This window comes from Salvelinus fontinalis, chromosome 5 (genome assembly GCF_029448725.1).
Source record: "Salvelinus fontinalis isolate EN_2023a chromosome 5, ASM2944872v1, whole genome shotgun sequence".
NCBI classification, from domain to species: Eukaryota; Metazoa; Chordata; class Actinopteri; order Salmoniformes; family Salmonidae; genus Salvelinus; species Salvelinus fontinalis.
Genome location: NC_074669.1, coordinates 32,905,599 through 32,928,344, shown reverse-complemented (window position 1 = coordinate 32,928,344; position 22,746 = coordinate 32,905,599). Strand labels below are relative to the sequence as shown.

Here is a 22,746-nt window from a genome sequence, read left to right as displayed (position 1 = left end):
TTCTTTAAACTGCATTGTTGGTTAAGGGCTTATAAGTACGAATTTCAAATTAACGTCTACTACACCTGTTATATTCAGCGCATGTTACAAATAAAATTTGATTTGAATCGATTTGTATCGGTCACAAACAAATGCAGTCATGGGTGGTAACGTTACAAATTACTCAAAAGGGCGTGGCTTTGAATTTGTTATTTTTGGCCACCTGTGAGTGATAGTGTTGTACCAGTTTAATTGGTTTAGGTTTTTAATTGGTCTATCAATGTTTGAACATATTGGCTACCACTTCAGATGTCTTTGTAAATGTGACATAGAAGCATGTGTCAATAAAGAAAATACTATTATGTGAGGATGTTGAGCATGCAGATGAGCTTCTGTGAAACGGTTTCTGACAGTTTGTGCAGAAATTCTTTGGTTGTGCAAACCCACCGTTTCATTAGCTGTCCAGGTGGCTTATCTCAGACCATCTCACAGGTGAAGAAGCCGGATGTGGAGGTCCTGGGCTGACGTGGTTACACGTGGTCTTAAAATGACATTGGAGGTGGCTTATGGTAGAGAAATTAACATTACATTCTCTGGCAACAGTTTTGGTGGACATTCTTGCAATCAGCATGCCAATTTCTTGCTCCCAGCATGCCAACTGCACATTTTAGAGTGGCCTTTTATTGTCCCCAGTACAAGATGCACCTGTGTAATGATCATGATGTTTAATCAGCTTCTTGACATGTCACACCTGTCAGATGGATGGATTATCTTGCCAAAGGAGAAATACTCACTGTAGTATCGGTGATCTACACTACATGGCCTCCCTTGAATGAGTAGGGGTTCTAAAACTTTTGACCGGTAGGGTATATCTGTTTATATTAGTTACTATGCTGTTACTAAGCGGTAATGGATTACGGCAGTGTTATGTTACGACACCTAATCGGTAATGCACTTGCGCACAATTGGGGTGGGCTGTAGAGCACGAGAGGTTTTCTCTAAACCAAACTGTACTCCTGTATCCAGCCTGGTAATTTTCTCCACAACACAAATATTAACACTCAAAAGTGTGGACCTGTATAGACACTGGCCAAGTGTCAAATTGAAAATTGTCAGTGTTGATTTAGCACTGGAGAATTTGCTTTGTGGTGAGTAGACGGTTAAAAGTTCAGAGCAACTGAGAGATGGATTATTGGGGCTCTGTTGGAGCTCTGTGGGTTATGTAGGCTATTGTAGGTATGGGCTATGGGCTTGCCTCCTCTGCCCCCTGGATCTCTCTGTCTATCTCAACTTCACTCCACTGAGACATATATTTAGCCCCAGAGAGCATTGGCCACGGGATGGCCACATACCAAAACAGTCACATAGCAGGGTTAAGGTCATATTGCGTCATTATTAATGACCAACAGTTAGATTAATGGACTGTCTGCAGCCATAACCACAACGGGCAAACCCAGTGCCACGCACACTCTATCAGAACTTCCAAGGTCTCATTAAATAGATAATGAGTTAGGAACAGGAGAAGATCGAATGACCTGAAAACTACACGAAAGGAAAGACTACTATCTGCCTGTTGAGAGGGCTTGTCACCAGCTACCTGCTTTTGGGAGATAAATTATCCCGAAAATATTGGCTACATTTCAAACAGGCTGTTCAGACTACTATGCTATCTATTTTGAATAAGACATTTAACCATTAGATTGAAGCGTCTGGCAGAGGGATATTTTCTTCCCAGGACATGGGGAATGGAATAAACAAGGTAGCGGTAATAATTATGTCAATTGGAGCACGTGTGTGTCCGAGGCTTTCTCGGAATGACATCATCTGCTTTTGATTGTGAGAAAGGTTAAGCTATCGAAATTCAGTTAAATACAATGGCTCAAAGATAGACTGCAGTAAATAGGCCACAATTAGCGGGCTCTTTATTATTATAAGCAGAATAATACAGAATAATTTGAGAACAAACATGTATTTCACCATGTAGGTGCTGCCTGATCTCTATCTGGGAAACTTCAAAGGTAAAGTAATTCCCTTACAGTGAGTGTGTGTGTGTGTGTGTGTGTGTGTGTGTGTGTGTGTGTGTGTGTGTGTGTGTGTGTGTGTGTGTGTGTGTGTGTGTGTGTGTGTGTGTGTGTGTGTGTGTGTGTGTGTAAGGCATGTGTGTAGCAGTGGGTGTCCCACACCTGCTGTTCAGTTCTCCAGATCTTTACACAGATCCACTAAAGCACAGTTATGAGGGTGTCTTTATTTAATAAGAGTGTGTGCTTGTGTAATAAGCATATACAGTGGGGTCCGGAATTGTTGATACCTTTGATAAAGATGAAAAAGGCATTTGCAGTTCATTTTGTTTGTGTTTTAGATTTTTTTTTTTATAGAAATAAATGGTAAATCATGTATTGTGAAATGTTCAGTCACTTTTATTGTAAATAAGAATAGAATAGGTTCCTAAACACTTCTACATTAATGTGGATTCTACCATGATTACAGGTAATCCTGAATGAATCGTTAATAATGTTAATAATGACATTAATGTGGATGTTACCGCGGTTACGGATAATCCTCAATGAATCTTGAATAATACGGAGTGAGAAAGTTACAGAGGGTTAAGGATCATAGCCCCAAGACATGCTAACCTCCCCTGTTATTGGTAATGGTGAGAGGGAGAGGTCATAGCATGTCTTGGGGCTATGATCTTTAACCCTCTGTAACTTTCTCACTCCTTATTATTCACGATTCATTGAGGATTATCCGTAACCGTGGTAACATGCACATTAATGTAGAAACAAATGATATTCTTATTTAGAATATAAGTGACTCCAAAATGACACAATACATTATTTACCATTTTTCTATTGGGAACAAAATAATCTGAAACACAACCTAAATGAACCACAAATGCATCCAACAAGTTTGGAGATTCACAAGCTTGATGTAGTCATTGTGTGCAAGGAATATGGGACCAAATACTTAACTTCTGACTACTTACTTATAAGAATCTTTAGGGGTGTCAATACTTTTTACCCCTACCTTTTTGAAAAAAAGTATTACTTGTTAAACAAAATCTCTTTCTCTAAGCAATTAGTATTAGTATAAAATAACATAATTTCCCTTTTTTTTAGGATACAGTACAGCTCAGTATTTGAATTATTTATTTTATAAATTCATTATTGCTCATTTTTATCAAGGGTGTCAATAATTTTGGACCCCACTGTATGTGTGTGTGTGTGTGTGTGTGTGTGTGTGTGCTTTTTCCTCTAAATAATTGATTTGATGATTGTTATTATATAATAGATAACACCAGCCATCATCAATTTACTGACTCCTACACTGTGCACCGTTTGGGTTGGACATCATTTCATAATCAGGCTTGGGCCTAATTTCCTCAGAGTCCTTTCTAGTCCATATGTATATCACCTTACCATTCAGTAAACTAACCCAGCATGAGAAAACATGCCCTTGGCACATCTGACCTAAGTAGAGAACCTTTAGCTTCCTTTTAAAGACAGAATTTGATTTGAAGATTTACTGTTTCTTGCTTTTGTGCTCTTTTAGAAACACTGGTTTTCCGGTTTTTCTTTCAGTTCAAATGAAGAAAAACCTGTTTGTGAGAGTTTATTTGCTTGGAGATCCTTGGGGAGTTGTTTGTTGTTGTTGAGCAGAAAACTCTTTATTTAGGACAGGGGTGCCAAGGGTCTTTGTAATTTGAGGACAGGGCCTACGTGATTTTTATCAGCTGGTAAGTGTATGGCGCTAGCAACTCCAGGGTCGTGGGTTCGATTCCTGCAGAGATCATGTACATTACAGTAAACTTAAAATGTTAGCACTCACTGTACTGTAAATCGGTTTGGATAAAAGCATATCCTAAATTACATATTATATTATTATGTTTTTTATTCTCAGATGCGCGGGACAAGGAGCTGTTGGCGAAGCACAATATCACCCACATCCTTTCCATCCATGACACCGCTGCCCCCATTCTAGAGGTGAGACTATGCCTTGCCCACCCCTGACACAGATTAAGCCTAGTCCTGGATTGGAGATGGAGATTCTCAATTGAAATTGTATATTAGTCTAGGACTATGCTTTATCTGTGTCCAGGCAACCAGCCCTTAGAGTTGTGACCTGTGTGATATTGGGCTCAGCAGTATAACCTGACCAATCAGTCTACTGCCTGCCTTGTTATATTAGTATGGAATGATATCTGGTTGCAGTAGTTGAATGGAACGATAAGTATAGATAATTTTTGATCCTACTCTACTTATATCATAACCTTGGGAGGCTATGCTTGATCTTGAATAACTAACACCCACTTAATCCCACTTGATCACAGTCATATCGCCAATAGCAATATAAGGGCTGAACTTGATATAATCCATACATTGTGACAGTTGGAAAGTGTTCTGTTCTTTCTATATTAGGCTGTCTGTTTTGTAAACAGTGTTGTCTAGTCAAAGGTTCTACGCCTCAATGCCTGTATAATAATGCTTCTCAGATAGTTGTGGATGAAAAGAAAATACCCATAAGTAATTTTTGCTGTGTACTGAGTCAAATACTCATACGATGTTCATTATGTCACCAATTCACACTTCTCTGTTACGACTCCTGAAATAGAAAACTGAAGTTGTATTGAAAGTCAAACTTTCCTATCCCCATTTTCAATTGGTATATGGAAAGTATTAGACTTCTGGTATCACCCACAAGACAATGGGGTTCTTTGGCTGTCCCCATAGGAGAAGCCTTTTTTGTTCCAGGTAGAACCCTTTTGGGCTCCAGGTAGAACCCTTTTGGGTTCCATGTAAAACCCAATGAAAAGGGGTTCTTCAAAGGGTTATCCTATGGGGACAGCCAAAGAACCCTTTTAGGTTCTAGATATAATTTTTTTTTAAAGAATGTACCTCATGTTATGCAACTCAAGGTGGAGTTGCAGAAATGTTTATTTGATACTGGATGTTGGTGAGTTTAAATTATTCTACACTTTTTTATCAAAATATAGGCATGCAGACATCATTTAGCAGCTGAATGTGTTAACTAGATTTCTGCCTTTTCTGATGACATTTTTGAAACCCTATATTCCTACAAGCTTTAAAAGTCTCACGTCAGAATGAGACGTTCATCCTTGTTTCGGAAACGTCAGATTTCGAAGTTGTTCCAAATGTCAAATTTCGAAGTGTTTCAGGTTAAGTTTAGGCAGAAACTCATAATTCTTAAGGTTAGACATTAACTCCGAATGGTTCGTGTAAGGGTTAAGGTTTGGGATAGGCTTAAAACAAAAATATCAAAACAACTTTCTCTCGCTGTACTTGAACATGCAACCTTGAAATCAGAGGAAGACGCTTACAGGTAGTGATGGGAAACCAAGGCTTTCCATAGGCTTCGGCGCTTTCACCAAATTCTGCCTAAAAACGGTAAATTATTCAAAGCTTCATTATCTGGTCGTAATGCACATTAGTGACATCTGCTGTTCAGCAATAAATAGTATCATGTGATTATCAGATAGAGATATTTTTTCTCTGTTGTGTTCATTATAACACATTGGCGCTGCAGTAAATTGCTGGATTTAGTAGACTATAATCAGTTGGAATAGCAGGTTTGTATCTTACACCATGCTTCCTTTTTGTTATAGTGTGGACACTATATAAATAATTCCTACTGAATAGCTGGTGGACTTAACTGCAGTATAGTATTAGTACTATTCATGGGAGCATGGTTATTATGGACATTGGTGTTGACCGTGACCTTTACCCTCCTGTGATGTCATCACCCAGAGTTGGCACAGTATTAACGGGACACTACCTCATGTTGAGTTGGGTGTATCGCTCTCCTGTTTTCAACCTTTGTTACATGGCTGTACCCCTCTATTTTGTCGTTTGCAAGTAAAGGCAATGAACATTGAAACGCATGTAGATAATCCTTGTAAAGTTATCACACTTTTTTTGCTTTCAAGTTCACTCTTTAAAAAAACTGAACCTAAGGCATTATTTATGATGCTTAAGACAGAAGCCTATACTACACTAAATAAATTGGAACCACAGCAAATTCTGTGGGAGCTCGCATTTTGCAACACATGATTTGAAAAAGCACGTGATCAAACGAAGCTTCGGACGTCATTGATGACGTACTTCTGATAAAGTGATACACGCATTGGCACACTGCTAGCAATTTCGACGCATGCCTCAGAGCTCCGGTATCAAACGTAACATCACTACTTACGCCCATCCACAATGCCCTAGCAAAACCGAAACTTACTTGAAGGTGACAGTGCTCACTGTTGCCCCTAGTGGTCAGTTTTCACATCATCTCCCGACATCCTCGAACATGGATGGACGTTGAATACTGACTTGTATCACAGGTGACCTGCCTGCAATTTCATAATTACATGAAAGTGCAACTCTATCAAATCAAAGCAAACTTTATTTGTCACGCGCGCCGAATACAACAGGTATTCACTGACCTTACAGTGAAATGCTTACTTACATTGATGCTGTTGACCCGGATCACTGGTTGCTGCGGAAAAGGAGGAGGTTGAAAGGGGGGTGAGTGTAACGGATGTGAAATGGCTAGCTAGTTAGCGGGTACGCGCTAATAGCGTTTCAATCAGTTACGTCACTTGCTCTGAAACCTAGAAGTAGTGGTTCCCCTTGCTCTGCAAGAGCCGCGGCTTTTGTGGAGCGATGGGTAATGACGCTTCGTGGGTGACTGTTGTTGATGTGTGCAGAGGGTCCCTGGTTCGCGCCTGTGTCGGGGCGAGGGGACGGTTTAAAGTTATACTGTTACAATGCCTAACCAACAGTGCAATTTTTAAGTTAAAAAAAGGTATTAGGTGAACAATAGGTAAGTAAAGAAATAAAAACAACAGTAATAAAGACAGTGAAAAATAACAATAGGGAGGCAATATACAGGCCCCGACCGGTTAGTCGGGCTGATTGAGATATAAATGCAGATAGTCCCAGTAGCCAATGTGCGGGGGCACTGGTCTGTCGGTGCGTATATGATAAACAGAGAGTAGGAGCAGCGTAAAAGAGGGGTTTGGGGGGGGCACACAATGCATATAGTCCGGGTAGCTGTTTGATTACCTGTTCAGGAGTCTTATGGCTTGGGGGTAAAATCTGTTGAGAAGCCTTTAGTCCTAGACTTGGCACTCCGGTACCGCTCGCCATGTGGTAGTAGAGAGAACAGTCGATGACTGGGGTGGCTGGGGTCTTTGAACATTTTTACGGCCTTCCTCTGATTCCGCCTGGTGTAGAGGTCCTGGATGGCAGGCAGCTTAGCCCCAGTGATGTACTGGGCCGTATATACTACCCTCTGTAGTGCCTTGCGGTCAGAAGCCGAGCAGTTGCCGTACCAGGCAGTGATGCAACCAGTCAGGATGTTCACAACGTTGCAGCTCTTTTGAGGATCTGAGGACCCGTGACAAATCTTTTTAGTTTCCTGAGGGGAATAGGCTTTGTCGTGCCCTCTTCACGACTGTATTACATGTTTATCTGGGTTTTCAGATAGGGCTTCATTCGGATGTTCAAATATGTTTCTATATGAGAGAGTGGGAAAGGTGTGTTTGTGTGAGATAAGTACAGATGGGGAGAGGACAAACCTCAAACTGAGAATGCTAAAATGAGCTGTGCGGTTATCAACTAGTTTTCCTTCAGTGCTGTTGACTGCAGCTGTTTCAGTTGCACTGAAAAGCAATAAAATACTAAATACACCATATTTGTGTACAAACACACACACACACAAGTATTGTCTCTGAACTTTAATATTTTCTCATTTAAAGCCAGCCTGAAAACCATGTATCAATCTCTTTACACTTTATCAGTCTGTGACAGCATCTCAGTTAGTTGTTGTGTGTACAGTAGTGTGCTTTCACTATTATTATGCTGATGAGAGAATGGCAACTTCTATCACAGTATTAAGATACACAATAGTAGATTTTGGTAGACAGAAGGTGCTCTTTGATAAAAGGGTTAAATTGGTTATCAAAAAGAAAAGAAGACCAAGGCACTCTTCATATAATTAATTAAAATGCCTTTATTTGTATGGCATGTTCAATGGAAACAAAGTGTCAGGGAGGCCAGGGAGTACTCCCTGTCAAAGGCCATGCAGCTGAAACGCGTCGGCAAGTCGTCACACTACTAGAGAATGCGTTATCATTCTACCGGTAAATCAACTGATCAACTGTTTAGCAAGCCTCTATGACTCAGCTCTTTGCAGACTAATGGCAAGCCAGATGGAGGGTCAATTTGCATACCCAACAGTCAACTTGTATGGTTATACTGATTGATTTCTGCAAAGATGGCTCTGTGGTTTTGGAGAGGGAAGAGGTTAGTTAACAACCTGGTGAAGTTGACATGGGCAATTTTTAGCAGAAATTGGTAATGCTTCTCAGGATTAATATTCTATGTATTAATTGCGCTGTATTTTTCTAAATCTAATTCGTTGCACACAGTTTTGATTAGAGTGGTGTGGTAAATTGTGGTCATGACAAATTGCTAGGATGACGATTGATCTTGACAGTGTTGTATTGTGGGTAGCTATGCTGATTGTGATGACTCATTATTTGGATGACCAGTTGAGATGAGTTTATTAGAACATTAGATTCCGGACTACTCCTACCCGTGTTCTACTGTCTATCGGGGGTGCGTGCGGCTGTCTGTCTGACCTGTCCAGTTGGAGGACTACCGTGGCTCTCTATGTCGCAGAGTTTTTTTTTTTTTTGCGGAGGCGCAGTCATAACGGGACGGTTCGTTTCTGCCCGCTGAGGCCATGGTTCACCATCAGCTGTCAGGTGCACATCCACCACACACACACACACGCATGCACATAGAGAGAATAAATCTGTATTGTCATGATGCGCTACTGCATGGGGTTTGTCCCTTGTTAGGACCTGAAAGAGGAAGAGAGCAGAAGACCCCCAACACCACAGAGTTCAAACTGAAGTGATAAAGAGCCTCATCACTAGATATAGTATGTTGGCATACAGCATTATGACACAATGTTTATGGACCCAAATGCATAATGTCAAATTGGGTATGTCAATGTTTTATATGTTGTTGACTTGTTGTTCAGCTCCAGTTGTCCTCTTCCACAGGAGATGAAATACCTCTGCATCCCTGCTGCTGATGCCTCCAAACAAAACCTGTAAGTGTCTGTGTTTGTGTGTACGCGCGAGGTGTGTGTACGTGCCAGGTGCGCTGGTGTGTGTGCACGTGTGCGTGGTTAATTAACAAACGATGAACGTTACGTGACTTTATATCCCCTAAATGTTCGTTTATTAGCTCAAACTGCAGTCCTAGTCCAAGCTTTATATCTGTCTTCAGGACCCCGTTTTTTAAGGACAGCATCATTTTCATCCACGAGTCCAGACTCAAAGGGAAAGGCTGCCTGGTCCACTGGTGAGAATTTTTAAATGTATTGATATTTGATTGAATGTATTGATGACATTCTAATTGATGTAATTGATTGACTGATGTGTTCCCAGTGTGGCAGGTGTGTCTCGTAGTGTTACGTTGGTGGTGGTGTACATCATGACAGTTACTGGGCGGGGCTGGGTGGAGTCCTTAGCTGCGGTGAGGGTGGTACGGCCGTGTGCTGGACCTAACGTGGGGTTCTTAAGGCAGCTAGAGGACTTTGAGAATCTAGAGGTGGCACAGGTCAGTGACAGTCTTCTTTCTCTCTCTCTTTTCTTAACCCACTGAGTATTGCCTTTCTCTCTCTCCTCCTCCTCTTATCTATTTATCTTTCTCTCACAATCGCTATCACACAAGTTCTTTACTCTCTCCTGGGTCTTCTCTCTATCAATCTATTTTTCTGCTCCCTCTCATCTTTCCCTCTCTTATGACTCTCTCCTCCTCTCAACTCTCCCACTCTTCTGACACTCTCTCCGGTCTCCTTCTCTGTCCTCAGTATAGGGAATGGTTTAAGGACAGGTATAAGGAGAACCATTTTAATGATGAAGAGGAGATCAGAGCCCTTCTGTGGCAGAAGTCTCAGGCCATCAGTGAGTCCATAGCAACGGCCACGGCAACGGCAGCTCAGCTAGCCACCAGCAACACATGACCCCATGTCTCCTGCCTGCTCAGCCCACGCCAGACAGCTGTCACTCACTCAATGGCCAGCCAATCACTGTTTCTGACATCAATATATATTGGTGGGACTGAGTTTCTTATTCAGTTCAACCAACTGTAGGTTAGACCAACTGGAAAATGTTGATTACAAAAAATGTACAGGTTGTCATGAGGGGATTTCTCAGTGGTACCTGTGTACGACTGGGTTCTTGCTCTCCCCTAACAGTCACAGCAACATGCAAGAGCAGTCAATCTGAACGCCCAGGAAAGATACATTACAAGCCTACATTACACACACACAGAGAGAGAGAGAGAGAGAGTAAACCTCGAACTTCTATCATCTCCCCCACTCCTGTCCATACACACTCCCTCCCCCTCTGGGAGTGTGACGTGTGTGGGTTTGTGTGTGTGCTTTGTGAATACATTTACATTTAAGTCATTTAGCAGACGCTCTTATCCAGAGCGACTTACAAATTTGCCTAATACGAGGAATACATCTCTGTATATTCATAGGCCTAAAAGTTATGTGAAACGCAGCACTGTATCTTTGTAGACCAACAGAGATTTTGATGGATTATTCTTGACCATGACTTATAAAAAAGTACTTAAAATGTGTCTACTGTTTCCATGCATACAGAGGTGGTTGAAGTTAGCCTATATCACCAAGCACAGCCACATTTTCATTTTATCCCCACTAGGCAATCTTCTTTATCACAATGACAATTAGCCTATGACTTTAGGAATTATAATGATTACATAGGCTACTAATTAAAAAATTGGCCTCTGATTAAGTTTGTTGGGTCTTTATTTGAAAGTTGGATTTCGATTGATAGACTTCTATTCATTTATAGCCTACATGTATAGCCTACTGGAGACAGATGTTATAATATAATATAGGCTTAGGCTTTCCGTGACAGGATGTAGAATTAGCCTATATCATTGGTTTATGTAATTTCAAAGAATTGCTTTGCTCTCGACTGGTGAACAGATTGTCTCACTTTCCAGCGTTGCGGGTGTCTTTTTCTGCGACTGACGTTCGCGAGGGTTTCCCCTGCTGCTTACGGGAGGCATGCGCAGCATGAAGTTTCACAGCCGCGAACAGCCCAGCATCCACGCTCGACTTCATTTCGCCCCGCCCCCATCTACAACTGATTTAAATTGAGTTGTCACGCTGCATTATGATCTTTCGAGACTGATTGATTTCAAAACTCAAAGGGGTTTCGAGTTTCAGCGGTAAGTCAAGGACATTTGCTCTGCTCCCGCTCAAATATATAGGCTACCTGCAGCAAAAAAACACGTTTACATGCAAGTAAGTGTTCAAAAGTGAATGTAGCCTATTCTTAAATTATTTGAATTCAATTTACATAATTGGTATGCAAGTTTAGTATACGAAAGCAATTTGACACAAACTCAAGCAATAACATTTTTCCAGATATTTTTAGGCAAATTTAATGTGTTATGGATAATTTGTAGTCAAAATATCTTAGTACCTATAATATTTACCAATATAGCCTATACTGTCCTGACCATGTCCATGATCTTGGCTAGAGATGAACCCTGAGTCGGACTACGGGATGTCTACGGTGAGCTGTGGGAACGGAAAGCTCCGCTCGTGGCTAATCGAGCAGGTGGATACCGGGAAGTACCCGGGCCTGGTCTGGGAGAACGAAGACAAGAGCATCTTCAGGATACCATGGAAGCACGCGGGCAAGCAGGACTACAACCGGGACGAGGATGCCGCTCTCTTCAAGGTAGGCTACTGTATGGTACGGGACCTCAAATGAATGTCTGCATTTACGCACTGCATGTGCGAGAGATGTGTAGGCTATTACATTTTAATATTTTAGCACACTCTTCTTCAGAGCTACTTACAGTAGTGAGCGCATACATTTGAGCCACACAAGGAGCCACACACAGTACAATTAGACTAGTGATGAGTTAAGTACGTGCCTTTTATTTATTTGAAATTGTGCAGGATAAAATAACTTGAATCAAATCAAATGTTATTTGTAACATGCTTCGTAAACAACAGGTGTAGATTAACAGTGAAATGCTTACTTTTGGGTAATTTCCCAATAACAGAGGAATAAAGATATAACAAATAGAAATAGTGACACGAGGAATAAATGCACAATAACGAGTAAAAATAACATGCCTATATACAGGAAGTACCAGTACCGAGTCGATGTGCAGAGGTACGAGATAATTGAGGTAGCTATGTACATATAAGTAGGGGTAAAGTGACTAGGCAACAGGTTAGATAACAGACTTAGCTGTAGCGGTAGCATCTCGTTTTCAAGTGTCTAAATATAAATATGTTTTTTTTAAATACTTAGTAACAAGAATAATATTGCAACTACGGTCTTGTAATAATAACAATTAAATAATAATAATAATACAACAAAAAACTTTAATTATCAGCATAATAAAGTTGTTTTACAACTACTAGGCCTACAACGAATAAAAGCTATTGCTACAACTACAACTAAGCTTTGGTTACGCATAGGATTTAGGATGTACCAACTCGTGCACAACTGCACCGGTGATTCGTTACCCGTGTCTGACGACTTCGTTTTCTGTGACTTTTCTGCAGGCTTGGGCGCTGTTTAAAGGCAAGTTTCGGGAGGGCATCGACAAACTGGACCCGCCAACGTGGAAGACGCGCCTGCGGTGCGCGCTCAACAAAAGTAACGACTTCGAGGAGCTCGTGCAGCGAAGTCAGCTGGACATCTCAGACCCTTACAAAGTCTACCGGATCATCCCGGAGTGCGCCAAGAAGCGTCAGTTTAATTTATTTTGCATTTACTTTAAATATAGTGGCCTAGGATTCATGCTGTAATTTTACGTTGCAGTTTATAATTAATTCAAATGATGAAATTTGTGGAAAAACCTATAGAGTTATTGAATCAGCTTTCATATATACATGTTTTTGTTATATGCACCACTATCAGAAGGAAACACAGATGGCACCCACACACTGAATGCCCCAGCAGGTTTTGATAGGGGCCAGTGACTTATGTGTAAATAATAGAAACAATAGAAACATTTCAGTATACTGGGAAATCAGGCTGCCAAACCACAAGACTGTAGTTTCATCCATCCATTTGCTCTCTCTGTCTACTTCATATTCGTTATGAACTTTTATGATAAAGTCTTGATTATTCATGTGTAATTAAACTACTATCTACCCTCTCGTAATTTAAGAGTGCGTTGAAATGTCTGTGTGTGATTACTCATGTGGTGTGTGTTTAAATTACTACTCCTGTGTAACAGATTTCTTGCTATCAGGATCCAAACAGGAGGATGGTGGCAGCCCCCTGAGTCCTCTGAGTTACCCCATGCTACCCTCATACCCCGCCCTGCAGCCACAGGTCATTATGGTCATCTGTAAACTCTCACCTCTTAGCGGTTTTGTTCGTGGCGTGTGTGTCTGTATGTGTGTTAGTGAGTGAGAGAGTGAAGAGAACAGCTGCATGGACTGGCGAGTGTGTCATCAACATCACATGACGAGGGACTCAGAACCCACCCTTTCAGGCATGAACGCACACAGACGCACTAGTACGCACATTGAGTGATTAGCACACAATATCACATGAGCCCAGTCTTAGTGATACTTCTTCCATTCATATTATGAATCTTAGTTGGTCCCGTGTGTAGAGGTGATTGTTTGACTGACAGATATCTCTTTCTCTATAGATGTCTGGGTACATGCCCAGTACAGAGCGAGGCTGGATGAAGGACTATCTTCCAGAGCAGGCCTCTCTTCCTGAGCTGCCCTATGCCCAGTGCCCCTACCCCTCACGCAGCCTATCCTGGGCCCAGGGGCCCAGCATGGACAACGGTAGGCCTCATAACACAGCATATATCTTTTACTTGTGTGATAGAATCTAATGTAGGCTGTGCAGCTGTTATGTATCTGTAGTTATGCAGAGCTCTCATGAGCCTCAACCCTAACTTGACATCTGCTCAAATAACTCACTTTTTTTGCGTAAGTCTTCCATTGATCTCAATGTGTGATCGTCGATTCAGGCTCATGATGTTTGCGTGTATGCTTTTCTGGTGTGTTGGAATTACGTGCCTTATTGAGGTCCTGTGTCTCTGCGTTTGCAGGGTACCAGATCACAGGCTCTTTCTACACCTACAGCGCTACTGACGCCCAGCCCTCCCCCTTCACACTGGACACCAGCATGAGATCAGCAGAGGCACTCTCAGGTACAGTACACACATGCTTATTTACTTCAAATTGGACTTACAAATAATATTTTGATTTTAGTCCACGTAATTGCGCATTATATTTAAGGCAAATTGATACTGTATTCCAAGAGTTTGCTAAATACTCAGATTTTTATGCTGTTTCTCTTACCTGTGCTTCTTCCTCCACCCCAGATATGCGGTTACATGTGTCAGTGTTTTACCGGGACTCTCTGTGGAGGGAGGTGACCACCTCCAGTCCAGAGGGCTGTCGCATCGCTCCCTGCTCCCCAGACGAAAAGCTTTATTCCCCCACTGTGGGTCCAGACCTAGTACCCCTACCCCTGGACAGCCTCCCAGCCCTGGGGAGGGGGGAGGAGTGTCCTCCCAGCCCCCCTGGTTGTACCCTGGAGAGGGGCGTGCTACTGTGGATGGCCCCAGATGGCCTCTACGCCCGGCGGCTGTGCCAGGAGAGAGTGTTCTGGGAGGGAGGGTTATCATCCTACGTAGACAAACCCAACAAGCTGGAGAGAGAACACACCTGTAAACTACTGCACACACAGGACTACCTCACAGGTAAGTTAACGTAAACTGCAGGCAGGCAGGCAGGCGCACACGTGCACGCATCTCATTCACTGACAAACTAAACCACACACTGTTGTCATGCTGTTTCCTGGTCGTGGCCAGGAAGCAGACACGTCCTCCTTTCCTGTAAATATTATGTTGAGATTGCCTCCATACTTCCCACCACACACTTTTAAGAATAGGACATTACACACAGTTATGTGACCTCATCCCCGCCCACCTTGCCCTACCACAGATGTGTTCAGCCTGATTGGTCTAATTTGCATATAGACACAGGACTTTCCACCCAGTCACATGACTTCTAAAGTCACCACACCAGTTCATAGGAATTCCCTTTGGCCAAAATTAAATTAACCCTTTATCAACCCAAATGTCCCCTCCTTGCAAACTTCTCTACCCAACCCTATCCTCTAGATTTAATCCCTCTCTACTTCCGTCTCTGAGCTACAATCAATTTTCTCTACCACCCCTCTCTCTCCCTCCTGCTATCTCAGAGTTGCAGGGTTATTCCCTCCACAGTCGCCGCTCCTCTGTACCTAACTATCTAGACCCTATTAACCTCGATTTCTCTCTGTCTGCCAGAGTTGCAGGGCTATGCCCTCCACTGTCGGCCACCTCCACGTCTCCAGGTGCTGCTGAGCTTCGGAGACGAGTGTCTGGATCCCCAGAGACAGAGGACCCTCACTGTACAGGTATATAACCATCCCCTAACATCAACGTGACCTCTACCTGTCTTCAATGCCCCTCTCTACTTTACTCACACCCCATCACCTAATCCTGGCCCTCTATATACCCCGTAACCTCCATCGAGCTCTCACAAAACATCAGTTTGATTCCTTGTAACACCCACACTAATACATAGCACTTATAGTACAGTCCCCCTTCTATCTCACCCCCTTACCACCACCTCTCAGTGACACCAGTAGTAATCCCTGCTGTTCCCCTCCACTCCTGCAGGTGGAACCCATGTTTGCCAGGCAGCTCCTGTACTACACCCAGCACCAGCAGACCAGCGGACACTACTACCGCAGCTACGACCTCCCTCTCCCTGGAGTCACGGAACACATGACCTCTTCCGTAACTGAGGACTACCAGAGGGTCATCACACATAGCAACACCCTGCAGGACTGACTAATCTGACCATCTCTGATCACAGTCAGACTGCGGTGCAGGACATGGGGAGAGGAGAAGAGAGGGAGAGACAGGAAAGCCTGGGGAGCCGAGGAGAGAGTCGTCACACTGTACTCTGGATCACACATTTCCATCAAAGCTGAAGCAGAACTATGTCAATCCAAGCCAAACTGAACTTAACCAGGCCATGGAGGAACATACACTGGGACCACTGAAGAGACTAACAGATAGTTGTATGCTGTATAGATGTGTGTTGTAAGGGAGTCAACACCCCAAATTCTTATGGATCAAACTGTATTTCAACTACTCTCAGGGAGCCATCCTTTGGCCTGAAAGACTCAAACTTGACCTGCCGTTTTGCAAGGTCCACTTTGTGACAACAGAACTGACAGCTGTAGTGATTGTATCGACATGCTCTAGAGTCGTGTGTGTGTGTTTTTGTATCTGCATTTTATTGTATGAGCGTGTGTAGTTAACCATACTGATGTTGACATGCTTTCTTCTGTAAATACATTTGACCTGTTACTTCTAGTGTATCGCATTTTCTCAATCATAAATACTGCAGTTCAGAGATGACCAAAGACTACCACTGAGATTCGACCACACTGAAACACGTACTAGCATGCCGAACCTTTGGATTGGCTCACTGTGTCATACATTGGGAATGTTTTGTAATTGAATAATTAAAATGGTTTCAGGCAAAAACGTTGCATGTTTTGAGACATACATCAAATGAATAGAAAGAGGGCTCATGTTAGATAAGGGATTTGTGAGAAGTGACATCCTTTGTGTGTGTGTGTGTACAGGAAGCCTGGTTCAGATGCAGGATGATGCTGGTTAATCAAACACACTCGCAGGAGAACGCGGTCATAAACAATGGGTGATGACATCACCAGGGGAGGAGGAAGAGGTCGGCCACTCTTTCCGTCCCAGAGAGGCATAGAACTGAAGAGGGTTTAGAACTGTTTCCTGGGGTGCCTTTGACATGCCAAACAACATTTTAACTTCCATGGAAGAATAGTGAAAACCCCAGAATGAGTGACACATCTGTGTGGTTACTTATCCACGGTCTGATAAGGTAAACAAGGCTGATGACGCCACTTGATACCACATTGGCAGCCATTTCTCCTCCATAAGGAGTTACAATGTAATCACACAGAAATATGTGCACACATGCAGCCAACTTAAATAAATGAGAAAACATACAATGGCAAATTAACAGATTTTTGATAATAACCAACACAGATAACCAACTGGTTTGCCTGACACTTTCCACTCCACCATCTACCGACAAAAATTCCGCTACCTACTGCCAGTGTCAATAACACCTATTTCAGAGAATGAGATCAATGTAAATATGTTTTGATTGATAGGCCTGGACCTGTGGTGTCCCGAATGGAACAGAAGTGCGGCGTAAAACTCCCCTCCTCACCTCTCTGTTGCTGTAAACAGTCTACCGGTGGAAGAAGGATGAGACCCGAGGGCTTTGAACCTACTGCTGTTGTGAATGAATCCGTGGGTGGACACTACAGAGACAGAGCTAAGTTTAGAACAGACAATCAAAAACACCCCGTCTCAATGACTTTCCCCCTGCCTGGCCTTAGAAAAGAACGGGCTGCTGCTGCTGATAATGTAGCCCACATTAAGACATTTGAGGTTTGACTTATCTGAAACAGCCGATAGTGGCAATAAGAACATTGGCACGTTTTTGGGTTTGTTTTGTCGATAAGAACATTTACTTATTCAAAATTTAGCAGGACGAAATCCCCTTTTCAAGTGTCCCCGACCAAACAATATTTAGTACCAAGAATAATATGGCAAATTATTGTCTGATAATAATAAAAAACTAAAAGTTACATGTTGTTGTAAAACATTTCAATCTCATGATCTTTTACTAGCATTTTTGGTTGGAGCTAGTTGATTTCTGGTAGGTTATTCAAGTCCCCATCATGTTTTGTGTTGAGTTGTCTCGTAATGAGTGACGTTTTCATAATCAGTCATGAACGTGTGTAAAATGGTACAATATTTTGTGATAAAATCCCACAGTGCCGGTTCTAGGGACGCGCCCTGTGATAATCCCACCACTCAGCTCACGAGTCATGGGTGTGGCAGCCTTCGTCTACTACTACTACGTCTGACATACGACCACACACTTCAAAACCGCAACCATCCACCGCAGTTCAGTTATGGCTAACTCCTCACACCTACAACCGAATCTCTGTGCAACATTTTTATAGCCAGCAACTAAGGAGTTAACATAGACCACTCCCCACCCCGCCCCGCCCTACCAATACCCTAACCGGCCCTACCCCAGACTCTAGTGTGCCAGACATGAGCTGTCAGTACAACAACCGCCTGAGGTGACTGTTTTGGCAACTAACGTACTGTTGAACGGCTGAGGCCTTACCGTCTATGGGACAGAGATGACTATATGCTCTCTCTTTCACTGTCCCAAATGCGGCTGTTACAAGAACAGAAATAATGTAAATGTGTCTTTATTTGGCAATTGAGACGGTAATAAGAGGACAGAGCATTATAATGGCCATGTGCAGTTTCTTTATGAACATACAGAAATCAGGGACCACATATGTTGACTCGTTTCTCAGTAGAAGAGAGACAATCGCGTCTCGAACACCAGGCTAGCATGACCTAGCTTGCCTACAAGGGACTGGATGCTGATTTCTAGATGAGTGGCCATCTAACAATAGCATAATTAGCATGATTCCACAGTAGAGGGGCTGCCCAGATTAACTGTGAGATTAACTCAGAAAATGAGTGTACATATCTAAGACTAAAAATGAGATTAGCGTGAAAAAGACTAGTGTGCACGTTTCCATTCTAGATCTTATAACAATTTAACAAAAAAAGTTATGAGAGTTTATCAGTGCAAGTAAATAGGCATTGCACATATTTGATAGAGATACTATAGTGCCATTAGAGTAACGTCGAAGAGACGTTGTACAGACTCATCTCTTGACAGGCTGGACATTAGAGGGCTGGAAACAGGTGAGCTGGAGCTGCATACTGCTCTTAAACGTATTCAGCAGCTCCTCCAGTAACCTAGAGAGAGAGAGAGGGAGAGAGAAGACAACAAGAGACATATACAGTGAAAATTAGAGGTAGAATCATCCCCCGCAGTACTGTGCAGATTAGAATTTTTCATCATGAATCTTGTTCTAGTGCCAGCTTGAACCTTGACGAATGACTTCCTTTTTTTGTCTGCTCCAAATATGACCTCGATGAATGACTTACTTTTTGTCTGCTCCGTTGTGTAGCTGGGGAAGGACCTCCAGAGCCTGTTTGAAGCTGGCGCTGAAACAAGATACACACAGTTAACACTACACCACACACACACCAACAAATTATACTACACACACACACACACAGAAGGAGAGAGAGACATACCATAACACAAAGACAGACTCATATTAAGTCACAGAACCTGATTAAACTAGTTGGATTGCCGGTAAAGTTCTGCTTTCGCTTCCTTTTCCATATACCACCAGGTGATGATGACTAGAAGATGAATGTGATTTACAGGAATGAAAGTGAGAGTAATGTATAATCGCTGTAATTCATGTACATTTGTATAGTATGCACAGTGTATGGAAGTGTAGTGTATGTGTACGTGTGGTAAACAGGTGTGTAGTGGTGTACTGCAGTACAGTGTCAATGAGGGTTCTATGGGCCTTACTGGCTCTCAGATGACAGGTAGGAGGCTACAGCATCTCTCAGAGAATCTATCTCCAAACGGGCCTGCAGAGAGAGAAAGAGAGGGATGAAAGAGGATAAAGAGAAAGAAAGGAATGGATAAAAGCATATACGCATATACTTAGGGTACTTAAATTATCAACATTTAAGGCTGTAGAGTGAGCAGTATATAGTAGTTTCACGAGTCAGGATATGACCCAGATGCAGACACAGGAGGCGAATAGTTCGATACTCAGAATATTTATTATACAAAAGGGCATGTCGAGGGCAGGCAGTGGTTCATAATTCAAGGCAGGGTCAAACAGGGACAGAATGGCAGCCAGGGTCAGGACAGGCAGAAAGGTCAGATCCGGGAAGACTAGAAAAACAAACTAGAGAGCAAGAGAAACGGGAACAGGAGACACAGGGCAGTGAGACAGAGGTTTAATCCTAGACACATGAAAAGTGGGATGTATACAGAGGGTGCGGGGCAACAGAAGACGAACAACAGTGGGGCAAGGACTTTAGAGATGGGGAAAGGGCCGATAAAGCGGGAGGAAAGTTTACAGGACTCCACCCGGAGGGGCAGATCCCGAGTGTAGAGCCATACCCTCTGCCTGAGTCGATAGCGGGTAGCCGGGGTCCGGTGCCAGCTATACCTCTTCCAGGTATGCCGACAGTGGCGGACAAACATCTGAGCCGAGGTTATGTTGACCTTCCTTTTGATCAGGGAAGAGCCGGGGCTGATAACCCACGGAGCACTCGGAGGGCAAGAGACCAGTGGCCGAGCAGGGAAGGGTGTTCTGGGCGTACTCCACCCACACAAGTTGTTGGCTCCAGGTGGGTGGGGTTGGCCGATATGAGGCACCGAAGAGTCGTCTCCAGGTCCTGATTGGCACGCTTCGACTGGCCGCTAGATTGAGGATGAAACCAGGAGGACTGGCTGGCCGACGACCCAATGAGGGTGCAGAAAGCCTTCCAGAATCGTGACGAGAACTGAAGACCACGATCCGAGACTATGTCGACCGGAAGTCCATGGATTTGGAAGACGTGCTGTACCATGAGTTGGGCCGTCTCCTTGGCTGAGGGTAACTTGGGAAGGGGGATTAAATGGGTGGCTTTGGAAAACCGATCCACCACCAGTGGTTTTGCCATCAGACGGAGGGAGACCAGTGACAAAGTTCAGGGATATATGGGACCAGGGGCGATGAGGAACAGGGAGTGGTTGAAGGAGGCCGGCCGGAGCTTGCCGCGGAATCTTAATCTTGACCCTGGGGGATTAAGACGATGGTAAAGGAAAGCGCAGGGATGCAGCTTTTGGTCCTTGGAAGAACGCTGGGACAGGACGACCCTCACTCCAACGTCCGAGGCGTCAACCTCCACTACGAACTGACGGGACGGGTCCGGATGGATTAAGATGGGGGCTGTTGTGAACCGATGTTTGAGATCCAAAAACGCCCAGTCAGCAGCTGGGGACCACGTGAATGGAACCTTGGGTGAGGTGAGTGCAGAGAGATGGAAGCAAGGGTACTGTAGTCCCGGATGAAGTGGCAGTAGAAATGTGCAAATCCAAGGAAACGTTGAAGCTTCACTCTGGACGTGGGTTGGGGCCACTCCCCCACCGCTCTCACCTTGTCCAGATCAGTCTAAATGTTCCCGGCAGCGATGACGTATCCCAAAAAGGAGATGGTGGAGCGATGAAATTCACACTTCTTCGCCTTGACAAACTAGTTCTCCAGGAGGTGCTGGAGGACTTGTTGGACGTAGAGAACACACTCCTGAACCGAATGGGAATAGACAAGGATTTTGTCAAGGTAGACAAACACGAACCAGTTCAACATGTCACGGAGCACATCATTGACCAGAGCCTGGAACACTGCGGAAGCGTTGGTCAGTCCGAATGGCATAACCAGATACTCGTAGTGCCCACTAGCTGTGTTAAAATCTGTCTTCCATTCGTCTCCTTCCCAAATCCGAACCAGATGGTAGGCGTTCTGAAGGTCCAACTTCGAGAATATGGTCTCCCCCTGGACAGGCTCAAAAGCCGAGGAGAGGAGTGGTAGCGGGTAACGGTTCTTTACCGAGACGCCATTAAGGCCCCAGTAGTCGATACACGGGCGCAGGGTTTTGTCCTTCTCCACAAAGAAGAACCCTGCGCTGCAGGGGAGGAAGAAAGATGAATGAACCCTGCTCCCAGAGAGTTCTCAATGTACCCTTCTATGGTCTTGGTCTACAGGCCAGACAGGGAATAAAGCCGCCCCAAGGCTGTGTAGTGCCAGAGAGGAGGTCAATGGCGCAGTCATAAGGTTGATGCGGTGGAAGAGATGTGGCACATGCCTTGTTGAAAACCACCCAGAGGTCCTGATACTCCACGGGAACTGCGGAGAGATCCAAGGCTTTACCCATGCCGTAGGAGGACGTCCATGGGGCGAGCTGCGCTGCCTTGAGGCAATGCACATGGCAGAACGGGCTCCAACCCAGGATAGAACCCGTAGCCCAGTCGATCAGGGGGTGTGCCTCTGGAGCCACGGCAATCCCAAAACCATGGCTGCATGAGGAGATTCAATGAGCAGGAATCTCATGGACTCAATGTGATTCCCTGACACTCGCAGGTCAATAGGAATAATACCGTGGGTAACCATGCCAATAAAGCGTCCATCCAGTGCTCTGGCGTCCATGGGAATGGAGAGGAGTTGTGTGGAGATACCCAGCTCCGACACCAGGGTAGTGTCTATAAAGATCTCGTCGGCCCTCGAGTCCATGAGTACCTGGAGAGATTTAAACCGGTCACCCCACAACAGGATAGCACGGAGAGGAGTATGAGTAATGGGAGCTGGGAGACTCCCTGTATGGCCCACCAGCGTATTCGTACCTACTGATGAGCCGGGGCTTTTAACTGGACAGGTGGATATGTAATGTCCTGAAATTCCACAATACACACAGCTTTTAGAGCTCAGTCTGCGTAAACTTTCCTCAGGGAACAATCTAGCCCTGTCCAGTTGCATGGGCGCCGTAGGAGGTGAGTCAACAGTCCTCAATGATTTCTGAGGGAACTCGGGTGATATTGGATTCTCTTGGGAATGCAAGCGTCGAGGATTTCCGGGGTTCTTCG

General features: G+C 43.9%; 3 protein-coding genes across 6 annotated transcripts in view; 2 read left to right on the top strand and 1 right to left on the bottom strand.

Annotated features, from left to right (window-relative positions):
• The first annotated feature begins 1,347 nt into the window (after positions 1 to 1,347).
• Positions 1,348 to 10,824, top strand: LOC129855482 (dual specificity protein phosphatase 22-B-like). Its single transcript, XM_055923196.1, has 7 exons — positions 1,348 to 1,738; positions 1,964 to 1,997; positions 3,880 to 3,962; positions 9,062 to 9,111; positions 9,291 to 9,365; positions 9,452 to 9,623; positions 9,877 to 10,824. Exons 1-7 carry the CDS (start codon positions 1,718 to 1,720, stop codon positions 10,027 to 10,029), a joined length of 588 nt encoding a protein of 195 aa, XP_055779171.1. The 5' UTR covers positions 1,348 to 1,717; the 3' UTR covers positions 10,030 to 10,824.
• Positions 10,825 to 10,922: 98 nt separating this feature from the next.
• irf4l (interferon regulatory factor 4 like) lies at positions 10,923 to 17,527 on the top strand. Of its 3 annotated transcripts, none has more exons than XM_055923195.1 (9): positions 10,923 to 11,346; positions 11,586 to 11,788; positions 12,631 to 12,817; positions 13,326 to 13,408; positions 13,734 to 13,878; positions 14,148 to 14,249; positions 14,424 to 14,804; positions 15,396 to 15,505; positions 15,771 to 17,527. In XM_055923195.1, exons 2-9 carry the CDS (start codon positions 11,588 to 11,590, stop codon positions 15,942 to 15,944), a joined length of 1,383 nt encoding a protein of 460 aa, XP_055779170.1. In that variant the 5' UTR covers positions 10,923 to 11,346; positions 11,586 to 11,587; the 3' UTR covers positions 15,945 to 17,527. The 3 variants fall into 3 exon arrangements, with proteins under 3 accessions (XP_055779170.1, XP_055779169.1, XP_055779168.1); XM_055923194.1 differs by having other exon boundaries at positions 10,923 to 11,270; positions 13,311 to 13,408; positions 15,771 to 17,526; XM_055923193.1 differs by having other exon boundaries at positions 13,311 to 13,408; positions 15,771 to 17,526.
• Positions 17,528 to 18,423: 896 nt separating this feature from the next.
• Positions 18,424 to 22,746, bottom strand: part of LOC129855479 (exocyst complex component 2-like) — an 87,042-nt gene continuing 82,719 nt past the window's right edge. For both annotated transcript variants that reach the window (XM_055923192.1, XM_055923191.1), the window contains exons 26-28: positions 19,639 to 19,700; positions 19,197 to 19,256; positions 18,424 to 19,004 (exon numbers count right to left, since the gene is read on the bottom strand). In XM_055923192.1, the coding sequence (XP_055779167.1) occupies positions 18,911 to 19,004; positions 19,197 to 19,256; positions 19,639 to 19,700 (216 nt within the window). In that variant the 3' untranslated portion in view covers positions 18,424 to 18,910. The remainder of the gene's footprint in view (positions 19,005 to 19,196; positions 19,257 to 19,638; positions 19,701 to 22,746) is intronic.